This window comes from Alosa sapidissima, chromosome 14 (assembly GCF_018492685.1).
Source record: "Alosa sapidissima isolate fAloSap1 chromosome 14, fAloSap1.pri, whole genome shotgun sequence".
NCBI classification, from domain to species: Eukaryota; Metazoa; Chordata; class Actinopteri; order Clupeiformes; family Clupeidae; genus Alosa; species Alosa sapidissima.
This window is the reverse complement of record NC_055970.1, coordinates 4,953,242-4,965,651: the sequence shown is the minus strand read 5'-3', so window position 1 is coordinate 4,965,651 and position 12,410 is coordinate 4,953,242. Positions and strand designations below refer to the sequence as shown.

General features: G+C 44.7%; 1 protein-coding gene across 11 annotated transcripts in view; it reads right to left on the bottom strand.

Moving 5' to 3' along the window:
• myo9aa (myosin IXAa) overlaps window positions 1-12,410 on the bottom strand; it is a 100,836-nt gene that overhangs the window by 31,686 nt on the left and 56,740 nt on the right. For all 11 annotated transcript variants that reach the window (XM_042060969.1, XM_042060963.1, XM_042060965.1 and 8 more), the window contains 4 exons: window positions 12,166-12,292; window positions 10,026-10,115; window positions 6,727-6,843; window positions 5,845-5,979 (listed from right to left, as the gene is read on the bottom strand). In XM_042060969.1, the coding sequence (XP_041916903.1) occupies window positions 5,845-5,979; window positions 6,727-6,843; window positions 10,026-10,115; window positions 12,166-12,292 (469 nt within the window). The remainder of the gene's footprint in view (window positions 1-5,844; window positions 5,980-6,726; window positions 6,844-10,025; window positions 10,116-12,165; window positions 12,293-12,410) is intronic.

Here is a 12,410-nt window from a genome sequence, read left to right as displayed (position 1 = left end):
TCAAGGATTACAGGGTTTGTGTCAGCAAAGGAGACGTAACCAGAGTAGTCAGGAGTCAAAAATACTGTTCCATCAGGTTACCAAGCTGTAATGGCTGGATGTATGAAATTATTGGATTTATATATCAAAACAGCACAATTCTCAAGATCTGAAAAGTGGCAAAAACATTTTCAGTCTCAGACACCCAATCTGTGACACATAGGCTGAAAGACACACCCTCGTCTCTCTATGAAGATTTTTGCAGCAATGTGCTACATGACTGTATCCCATATGAAAAAAATAGAAAAACATTATTATGCTGTAGGCATTTCTTCCATCTCTGGTTTACTGCCAAAACAACAAAACAACAGGCCGCCAGAGTGTTTCATGTTTGACTGCAGCTTGTCGTCCCTCTGCTTGGCTGTGCGCTCTGTGGTTTTAATAATATGAAAGGAATTCTTAACATTTTCTGACTTTTTTTGGCTTTGTTTAGTGTTTTTTGCCATTTCCTTGGTCTTCTGGAAAAGACAGGGGGACAATAAAGAATATAATCCAACCTGGGTTTAATCAAATCAAAAAGCAAATCGATGGAATCTGTTCCCCTTTGCCCCTCTCTGTTGAGACAAGACTATGACATGGATAAACGACTCTTTAATCTGCATGCCTTAATTGATTCCCCAGAGGAATATAAAAAAACAACAACTTGACAGCAAATAGATGGCAAATACTACAAACCACATTTGTTCTTAATCACTCAGTGTACCCTAATAAGGTACAAATCTAAGGAAGGGAAGGAGCTGAAAAGTAAAATGTCCCCGCCCTTTTATACTGTATGTTGTAATGAAAATATTTGGGCACCATGACGTCTACCACGGGCCCTTGAAAATGGTAACATACCAATGGCCTTGCGATATACTTGTCTAGCACCTTTTAGTCTGTTTCAATCAAAATGTTGAAAACACATGACGTTGTTGTTTTAAAATCTTTAACAAAATGATAACCATTCATTGTCGGAGTTCATTCGTTGTGGGTTTGCCTCACGAAAGGCAGCCTATTTTGTGGGCAAAATGAGTGACCATGGTCTAGCTACACTTCCTGGTTCCTAATACACTTTGTTATTAAACACAGGCTTTCCGTGAAGACAATTTCCTTTACTGCGTGAGCAGTCGTGGCTGACCACCATCTGAACCGTCCTTATTGTGCGCTTGTAAATGTCCCCCTTCACTTCTAATGGAATCAATAGTGTCCCTGAACAGTGTGCTAGGCTGTTTTACAGAATGAAAATGACCTGTTTGTTAACTTTCAACATTTCATTTTGTGGGCTAGCTACAATGCCAATAATAATGACATGTTTGGGTCAAAACACTGTGTGTACAGTACAGCAACTTCACTTCCATTAAAGACAGACAGCAATAATCACTACAGTATTATATGCTCTGTGGAAAGTCTAAACTCAGTGCTGTCAGTACATTAATCATCCACACAAGAGCACAGATGCAAACCATTTATCAACATACTTGTGTTTTTGCACAGGGACATAGATAAAGTTGGGTGCACACTTTCTCAGGGGATCGTGCATGTAAACAGAAGGAGAGGGAGAAAAGAAAGACTGAGTGAGAGTGAAAAAGAGATCGAGTAAAAAAAAAAAACAAAGAGGGATAGTCTTTTTTCTTCTGCTGACTGTGTGGAGTGCCCATTATCAGCACTTCTCAATGCTGAAACTACAGAAGAACCAGTTAAGATAATGCCAACTCTGCAACACAGGCTGCGAGCAGCACACCACACATCCACTGAGGCTCTGAGAACCACAGCATTTCTCCGTCTCACGACGATTTTCTCAACGTGGCGACTCTCCGTCGGGCTGATAAACATCGTTAAAATCCGTAAAGTCGACGGAAGTCGACGGCAACCCTTAATTTTCTCCATAACCACCGATGGAGCTGGTGAAGGAAAAGGTCCTAAGAAGAGGGCAATAATAGTAGCATTAATGGCGTAATGAGCATGTGGTGCCGTTTGAGCTCTCCAAGGCACTCCGGCGGGATTTACGAGGCGAGGCGGCAGATGGCATGCAGGCCGGGCATGGCAGAGGAGTAGGCTGGGCCGGGCACCCAAACAACTCTCACCCACACTGGCCTCTGTGCAACACTAATAACTGGCATTCAGGGTGATACCAACAGGGCCACACACACACACACACTATGTGGCAAGTGGCACACAGTGCACACAAATGTGGCACAAAAATACCGACACTTGCGCTCCAACAACCAAACATGATATATCAGCAAATCAACCAGCCCCATATTAATACGTTATTTAAGAACAATACAAAAAGCATCCAGGTAGTCAGCAAAGTTTGATGTTGAATGACTGCTGATGTCAGAACAGAAACAGAAACATTGTGTTTGTGAACATTTCTTATATGTTGCGAAAGAGAAAAAAGGCTTGGCGCCCCCCCCCCCCCTCCCATCCTCACAAACACGCAAATAAACCATACACACATTTCCCATGAGCGACATGAGAAGAAATCCCCTTGACACTATGAGGGTTCACAAGATTCAGGAATTTCACAAACATGTTCACACTCAGCAAAGGCATGTATGGACTGACGGGATGCAACTCTTAAATGAGCCAAAACAAAAACACTGCTGAACTGTTTTAGTGTGGCGTCAGAGTTTCAGAAATGAAAATAAATAATGTGTAAATAAAACTGTACTGAGGAGCTAAAAGGAGACATTTCATATAGGTTCAGAATCTAGCACCTGTGCAGGGAACGGCGCTCGATACACACACCTATCTGCTACATTTGAAATCTCAGCACGATTCACAAGATCGTAGGGCAAGATAACAAATGTCACAGAAAGGTAATTCTTCAGTTGTGACGGAATGAGACACAATGGGATCTCTCTATACCTTGCATAAAATATATTGCTTTTAAAGCTGAAGCTGTATCACTGTGGATTTCAGATGCTCCAGCCATGTTGAACAGCCAGTCTGACACGGGCAACCCACTTTCAATTTCAAGGTCCATGACTGTCCTCAACATACTACAGTAAACATGTGGCCATTTCAGCAAACCTATGGCAACCATCTGACCAACTCCTACAACATGAGACATTGTGGCCCATTTGAAATAAAAACTGGACACTGAAATCTTAAGGTGACTTAAAGTCTGTTATATATCGTCATGATTCTCCGATACTAAACTCATGAATTAATGAAATTAAATAATTTCTAGTCAGTTTGCATGCTGGGGTTTCACCTCTCCTCCCAACAGAGGTGTGATGTGTCTAAATAAAACTGGCCGCAGGTTCACAGCTACAGCGCCCGGTCACCTCCACCTCCTGGCTGGCAGTTATAGCTCAGCGGCGGATATCGGTCATGAGCGACTCGTGGTGGGGAGAACACCATCAATCTCCTGATTCATAATGTGTGCTAATGGAGCAGCCTCTCCAGGGAGCCCCAGTCTGGCTCCTTCTCTGAGAGTCTCTCTGATTTTCACTTAGTCACTGCTGTCTGGGGGTCTGGACGCTCCACTCTGCACTGTGCCACTCATGTGACTATCTGTAATGTCATCGCGCCAAGGTCCACAAATATCACTGCCGAAAATGAGAAATCCAGACCTGTTCTCCACAAAAGCATATAAATCTGTATTTTTTTTCCTCCAACAGTCTTCCCACTCTCCTGTTAGCTATTTTCTCTCACCTTCTTCACAATTATTATTGTAATGTCACAAAAACACACACACACACACACACACACACACACACACACACACACACACACACACACACACACACACACCCTTTGCATTAACAAGTTGATGACTGAGCGCTTTTAGACACATCCATGCTGGAAACCTGCCGTCGGCCTGTGTGAAGTCACAGTTTGTGTGTGTGTGTGTGTGTGTGTGTGTGTGTGTGTGTGTGTGTGTGTGTGTGTGTGGTTGGCGCTGGTGTTTGTAAACATGTAGCAGCACAGACTTGCCGTTCTCCCGGTCACTGCACTGTCTGATTTGCATTCACCAGAGAGGCATGCGCCCAGAGAGTGCGCGGCACCATCTGACAGGCAGGCAGGCTTCACCCGCTTCAGCTGTCATAACAGCACGCCACGGGCGCTGCCTCAAATTAGACGTTTGTCTACGCACTTCCCACACAATAATGAATATCACAGATTAGACCTACAGCATCTTGACTTCTTGTAAATGACCGGCTGTGTGATGGAATACAGCTGACTTTATCCCTTTCTTGGATTTCTTCATTATTTGTTGCCTCCGGCAAGCCGCTGCTTTATTAAACATGAAAGTATCGCCTCATCTCTGGTTTTATGCCAGTGTCTTGCTTCACTAGGTACTTGCACAGTTGATGTAAACAGTCTTTAGGGCTCCATTGTTTCTTGCTTAGTTTAGGCAAAGCTTGCTGTGACAAGGGAGGAACAATTAAGTTTTGTTTTGTCTCAACCTTTCATAAACATTAAAAAAAAATTCTCTCAGGCGTGTCATTTCCTTTAAACCACTGGTCAGCTCCACACAGTGTCAAGTTCTCCATTCGTGTAATTCTATGTATGCAATAACAATTGCACAAGTCTCTCACCCAAGGCTGCCTTTCATGAAAAATTATTCATTCTCTTGTCAAACTGCAGTGGCTTGAGTGTGTAGTAGAACACATGATCTTGCTGTAGTCAACAGTAGGTGCATTGACTAATTCAAGGGCTTAGAAATGATGACGAGCCAGTTGAGGTTTCTTCACATATTTACGGACGTACTTCTGCAGACGTGCCTTTGACAGGCTATAATTCTGCATGCCTTGTAAATCACCTTTTGTAAGCAGAGTGCTCCCTGGCCAAACATGCTGAAGAGAAGAGTCCCCCTTGTTAGCAGTCGCTAGTTGAGTGAAGTTTCTCGATTTGTCACCTGAGAGTAAAGCTAGCGGCTCGTTACAGCAGCAACGCCTGCAGTCAGCACTGAAACCGCTGCTTAGCCTGATCCACCCATCAAACAAAAGCATTCATCACGGGCTTCCAGGGATCAAAGGAGAGACACTGATCTGGATGTCAGGGGCAGTCTTAAAAAATAAACTATTACAGAACTTCCGGCCCTCTGGGCGGTTCCAACCATTGTGTTTGTAAAGAGGGGGATCTTGCACACCACAGACCTAAAGGTTTCATTTTGGTGAGCGGCCCACTGTATTTCACAACGTCCAGGTCTTTCTAGGCAAAGGAAAGCAGGACACAGTGAGGGCAGTGAGGGTTTGGCGTCTGCCATATGATTTGAGTAGTTGCCATTTGTCTAAATTTGTCAAAGAATGTTGTGAACATTCCGCACACCCAAAACGGCAGAACTCGTTGCAGAACGTTGGCCATCTCTGCACTTACAGCTCTGCTGGGGCCCATTTTGGTAACACCACACAAACACTACAGAGGCCAGCAGCTGTGAAGCAATCCGGCTAACTTTAGCTTGAGAGCTAAAACAATGACAACAATCCCACAGAAAATTACCAGGGAGTTGACATGCCAAAAAGGCACAAGAGTCTGGCCTTGGGCACGCATGCCGCAATGATATGCTCCCGGAAATCCAACGGATACTTATTTGAAATGATGAATGTATAATTGTTGATATATGAGGACATCATTGTTGATATATGACATGTATAACAATTGTTGATATGTCCTGAACAATACAACTTGTTGGAATCCCTATGTGAGCGTGTTCAGTGTAACAGTACGAGGCAGGGAAAACAACTGCTTATGAACACAGACGACTGGGGGGAGGGGGGGGTCTGCTATTATTTTTCACATGTCTGCTGTTGGCCTGGTTACGGGGGATGTGGGAGTTGTTTTTACAGTGCTACAACCAGCAGGAGGTTTTACCTGTTCAAGCTTAAAAATGTGTTGATTGAAGTAGTGCTGAAGCCGCTCGTTGGCAAAGTTGATGCAGAACTGTTCGAAGCTGTTGTTCTCGTAGTCTTCAAACCCAAAGATATCAAGAACACCAATGGACAGGATCTAATTTAAAACAAGTTAAAAGGAGAGACAACATTAAAAATACTGAAGGGCAATGATAAACATACCATAAGCAGCATGATAAAATGTGAAAAAAGAAAATCGTTTTATGTAATTCCTAAATCATTTTAAATGATGCATGGTCCGACTGGATTCTGTTGGACGAGGCTTAAAATATCCTGTTATACAATGTTTTCATCCATAATTTAGAGCTTAAAGCTGCGATCTCCAGCAGTGAGAGCAAAAGAGACAAAAACACCAGCGCAGCACTACTAATCCCTATCAGGCACTCCGCCTCCGACTCAACTCTGAGCAGTAGAGACGCCGCGTCTCCTCTGCTCCTTAAGCTATGATCTACAGTATAGGATGGCCACTGCTAAGCTTCATATGTGCATACACAAGTAGAGAAGGACATGAGGGGGTAGTACATGAAGGCGACTGAGAATGGACCCAGTCCCAGATAAGTATTTTCAGTGGAGTACTTTCAGTTGCATTATAAGACTACTGTTTGGCACTGGGGAAAGCCGGAGTGCTGACATTGTGCATTTTCAAGTGTGGGAACCAGACAAAAGGGAACACTTCTCTCAGTAATGAATGCTTGACTAATGCAAATCCTGCATCACGAAATGAGACCTAAAGAATGACATTAGCCAGGGGCCTAAGGCAAAAAAACATCATGTTTTCATTTTCCTGATTTGGGCATTTCCATGACTGATGCAATGATTGTAAAGACGTGACTCCTGGCCTCACCTCTGTGGACTCCTCCAGATCCCGGGCGTTGAGCAGTGCGTGATTGATCCTGAACACTATCCAGTCAAACAAGGCGCTGTACAGAGACTTGGCCATGGAGTCCCGTACTGTGCCAGCCTAGAAGAAAATGGCAGTTAACAACGTGAGGTTATTTCAACTCACTCAAGTATATGTTTGTAGGACTTCTTTCTGTGGACAGGCTAAGTTCATCTTTTCTTCAAAGACTTATAACTGAAGTCAGCTTGTGGCAAAAGTTAAAGGTCTGCCATTAAAGTCATGGTTAACCCCACATATGCATAGCTTTTGTTTTCAATTGCTTTAAAAGTAACTATTACATACAAGCTGTGTAAATATTTCCACTCCAAAAAAAAAAAAACACTGTCAAAATTGCTGCAGTATAGGCAAATGGCTTCATAACAAATGGCCAAATCAACTGGAAAGACAAACATAGCACAACTGATTACAAATACACCCAGAGAATAAACCAAATGTAGCCTCATTTTCACAAATTAGAGCCTTTCAAGAGGTCTGCGAAAACAATCCACATGCTCTCCGCTAACAAACACAGATAACCGGATAAAGGGTCATTTGTGCCTTCCATAAGCTGAGAGGCATTTCTGTCAGGCCGATCCAGCTGTGGTTTCTCATCACCGCTGGTCCACTCCTCTCCCTCTCTCTCCTGTGTCTGTTCGTGACTGGACCCAGCTCCTTTAAGGCTGGTCCACTCCTTTCCCTCTCTCTCCTGTGTCTGCTTGTGACTGGTCCCAGCTCCGCTACTGCTACACCGCCTGTTTATTTTCCTAAAGAACATCACAGACTAAAGACCCCTAATTGCCCTTTTCCCACAATACCTCCACCATCAACACATTCCAACAATTTTCCACCCCTCATAAGTTTTTTGTTTATGTTATATAATGCGCTTGCATTTCAGCATCACATTTTTTTGGCTATGAAAAAGCCTAGGCACTATGTGGTCATGTCTCCACCAAAAACCCCTTGCATCTGCTGGTGTTGTTTAGCACAGAAACTCTGGCTGTTGCCATCACAGAGACAATATCTCGAGGGCCCTCAGAGTGAGGGAACTGTCTGAAACTGAGTGTTCAGGCGCGGAGACTCGAAAAGCCTCTTCAGCAGACGGGCACCGCCATTTACGTAAGCAAAATTCTGTTTTGTTTTGCTTATTTTGCTTTGAATTGTGTGGCTAGATGACCGCACCATTCATCAGTGCCCCTCACACCCCCGGCATTCAATCGGACACCACTTCAGAAGTGCACATTAACCACGCGGCGTCTCACGGCAGAGCCGGTCCGGACAGACTGATGAAGGGTTGCACTGGACAGCGCTGCCGCCGAGGCCGCCGTTGTTGCTGCTACTGCTGCTCTTCCTGTTCTCCTCCTCCTAGTGATTTCGTTCTTGCTTTGATTGTTAAAGGCCACTAAGCCTTTCCCCTCGAGGGAGAGCGGCAAATCCTCCGAGACTCCGGCAGACTTAATCAGCGTCTGTGATCCCCAAAAAAGGGAACTGAACGCTGAGCGGAGGAGAGGAGAGGAGAGGGGAGAGGAGAAGAAGAAGCAGAAGTGACGCAACAGAGGTGGAATTAAAACAACTTGGAGGCTCAGAGAGCGTCTTGGAAAACACGGGATGACATGGCACCAGTGTGCAACAGTTTCTGATCCACTTATTGAGGCGCCACATGAGCTACGTGTTCCAGTAGGTTAGCAGCATGTGGGGTCTGGAGGTAAAAGCAATAGCACATTAACAGTAGGCCCTCTATAGAAGAGACGGCCTAAATGACCAATGTGAATTCTCAATGTTTGTTAGGGCATTTTTTTGGATATGACGCAAAGCACTGCGACACACTCCAGTGACTATTCCCACTGTCACTTTGATTGAGTCGCTATGTTCCCTTTTTGCCAAGAATGCTGCTCTTACACAAGCATTCGTCCATGTTTACCCTCTGCAAAAAGGCAAGCTAAAGGAGATCATTGTCTTCCATCACGAACCTGCTCAGCCGTGAACTGCAGCAAGGCATGCTGCAGCGCTGTGTCGGTTGTAAGGGTGTGGATAAGACAGATGAATTGCGTGTGACAGTTGGAGTATTCTTATCAACCCCTCATGTCAGTACCTGCTGCGGTCATAACGCGCAGCATATTTCTTCACAGTGCAATGCCTGCCGTGATAAGGGGACCTCTTTCCCCCTCTCCACCGACGACTTCTTATCACTTAAATTACCAATCCTCGTCCAGATGGATTTCTGAACGATAAGGGGGGATATCTCTGGGGAATTTCCATGAGACCAAAAAAACATAAGGATTTGCTTAACCCCTCAACGTGATGACAGCAGAGGGAAAATCTGAGACAACTGAGAAACGCTAGAGTGCTAGAGAGCCGGTGATACCGTATGTTAATCACAGAACCACGACAGCCCACCATACATCACTTACACTAATACCGGTGAGCACAACTTCTCTCTTGTGGGTTAGGAGAAGTTTAGGGGCTATGACCTCCTACACACAAACTCTCCCACAAACAAGTGTGTCCTTTGCAACAGCATGTTGTCTGGACTGTGAAGGCCAAGATTACGGGTCTGGACAGAGCCGTGGTGAAACCACCCCGGCAACTACCCCGGCAACATCTGCTCTCACACATGTACTGTAACCCCTGCTTCCCCCCAGAACCGGCTAGGTTTCATTCCAGCTGTATTACACGCATACACAAACACACAGGCACAGAATCATAAATAACCACACACACATGCACATACAGTACACAGTTATGCATACTCTGCTGTTCAAAAGTTCTGGGTCACTTAAGACTTTCCATTTTACTCCTTTAGAGACAGAACACCAGTTGGAGACTGCTTCTTCCCTACATGGTTCTGGCACAGTTTAGGGCTGCGCCCTGGGTCCCTGTCTTTTCATAGGGAAATTACCGTACTCAAATCAAGCACTGTCCACAGGGTGTGGTAGTGAGTTGCAAACTGGTGTGATAGCCTTCCTTCAGATAGATTCCTTTCATCACTAAAATCACATAGCATCACTAAAATCTAGATGCATCATACTGCAAACCCTTACTGATCTGGAGACGTGTTCCGTTTCCACAGAATCGTAACCCACTCAGGACTTTGTGTTTCAACGGTTGTGACTTCTCCCACACTTGTACAACAAGCTGCCAAAGTGCTCTCATTACATGGATGACTTTAGGTTCACAAGAATCTTATAAACACAAGAAACGATAAACACAAACATCCTCTCCACTTCTGATGCGGGAGGCGGTCAGTGCGTCCACAGAAGTGTTACCTCAGCCAGCTTGTATGGCACAATCAGTTTCTCCCCCACGGTCACGGTCTTCCGGGTGGTCAGAGCCTCGAAGAGAGTCTCCTCTCGAACCTGGGAACGAGAGGAAAACAGAGGGAATATTTAGAGAGGGAGGCTAGGCAGGGGTCTGAGTGCTGTCCAGGAGTCTCCCCCTGTGTGACCACAGTGAAGTTTGACCCCCTCCCCCCCCCCTTAGTAAAAGCAGTCAGCAGTAAGCTGCTACTAGTACTGCTGCATGGTAATGCACTTCAAATACACAAAGTATACTTTTGAGTATTAGAGCAGAACTACATATTGTAAAAGAGCTTCCAACATAAAAAATTAATTAGATTAAAAGTTCAGTTTTACTTTTTGAACAATGAGGAAAATGCCTACATTCCATAACCAGTAACCAAAGATCCCCCATGTAAAATCTTTGTGTACTAAGACGACTTTGTGCACTATGTGAACTGTAAACTAGACTTCGAGCGTCTTCTGGCACTCCCATTATTTGACTGTTTTTCTCAAGCTGACTGAAAGCTTTGGTCATCAGATATGAATCATGGTGGAAGTAAACAAATGAATTAATGCCTTTGATGATTCAACACTCCTGTTCAGGTCTACAACAAGGAATTTCTGTAAACATCCTGGTGCAGTCTTACTTCAAACCAAACTATTTCCTTAAAGAAACCGATATCCAGGTGCTGCTGTTCAGGCTATAAGCTGGAAATGTATGCACAACATAAACACAAGATTCACTTTTATCAAAAGAAAAATAATTCTGGCCATGACTGAGGATAGGAAGTCAGCAGTCTGAACTACTGTGAAATGCTTACATATCTAGAACGGATCCAGGGAAACACTGAAAGGAGCTCCTACTCAGATTATCATCTGTTATATTTCATAACATTACCCTGTATACCAAACTCTGGTACATGTAATAGCCTGAATCACATATACAGTATGGTTACTATGGCAATAGCTGCCAGAATCAAGGTACTGGACGTGAGACACTTAGTATATTCTAAGGAGTTTCGCCCACACATTCTCATCCCATGAAGATCCTTTCAATCAGTTCATGTTATTGGGCATTATATTACAAATGAGGCGGTTTAGAAATTCAAAGTCAGAACTGACTGACTGACTGTGCCAAGATGGAAACTTGCTTATTCATTCAGCTTCTGTTGGGTAGTAAATTCTCCTTCAGGGCTTATTACTCCTGTCATAGTGCTACACCAGTGCACTAAGTGTGACTATGTGCGTGTGTGTGTGTGTGTGTGTGTGTGTGTGTGTGTGTGTGTGTGTGTGTGTGTGTGTGTGTGTGTGTGTGTGTGTGTGTGTGCGCGTGTGCGTGTGGCCATTTGTCTACACGGTCCTCTCACTTCCACATGGTTCAGGCCTCACAGCTCGAGCTGAAGTGCAGAACTGCCGGGACCCGCCGCTCAATCTGGGACCGCAGTCAACAACCGCTCCAGTGCAACGTTAACGCAACGCTAACGCAACGCTAACGCAACGCTAACGCAACGTGGCACAGTGCCGGCACAGCTACAAACTCCTGCTGACCGACACTCTAGATGGGCCATTTCTCTCCCGCTCTCGCTCCGCTCACACACACGGCACAGTAGCATGCTGAGCGCGGTCCAAATTGTGGTCATGTCGGATTTAAGAAACAGTATCAGTGCAGAGTCAGCATTGAAAGACCTCTGGCTGGTCTAGGCCTGACATCAGACAGATCGCGCAAGCAGCACGGGCCGCACTGGAAACAAAGGAGCTCAGAGCCACACACACACACACACACACACACACACACACACACACACACACACACACACACACACACACACACACACCTCGTTCTCCATACCGAACACTTCCACAGATTTATTTGACAAATGGCTTTATTATGGCGAGAGGACAGATAATGTTTATATTATCTCTTTACATACCCCCCTCCCAAACCAAAAACAGAACCCCTGCTCTTTGTGTTCTATCAGACATGTCTTCCAACTGGGTATCGTCCATGACATTGTTTAAAAAAGGACATTTAAAACATTATTTTAGATGAATCCAAGCTAAGCTTACTGTATGCCCGAGTTTTCGTGACACTATGGCCATTTGAAATAAGCCAGACGAGTGCGTTTACCTCCAACAGCTCGGAAACCACGGGCAGCACTTCAAGGTTGCAGATGTCGATGGAGTCGTCGCGGTATGTTTTCTTCTTGTACCGGATGTTCCCCAGGTGAAGGATGGCCGATAGCAAGGAGAAAATCCTGTGGAGGAGAAGCAGCAGCCATGATGCTCAGTCCAGTTAAAAATGTTCAGTTGCAATATAGCACATGGACCAGTGATATCATCAGTAGCTCACACACACAAGCTCACATTTCAATC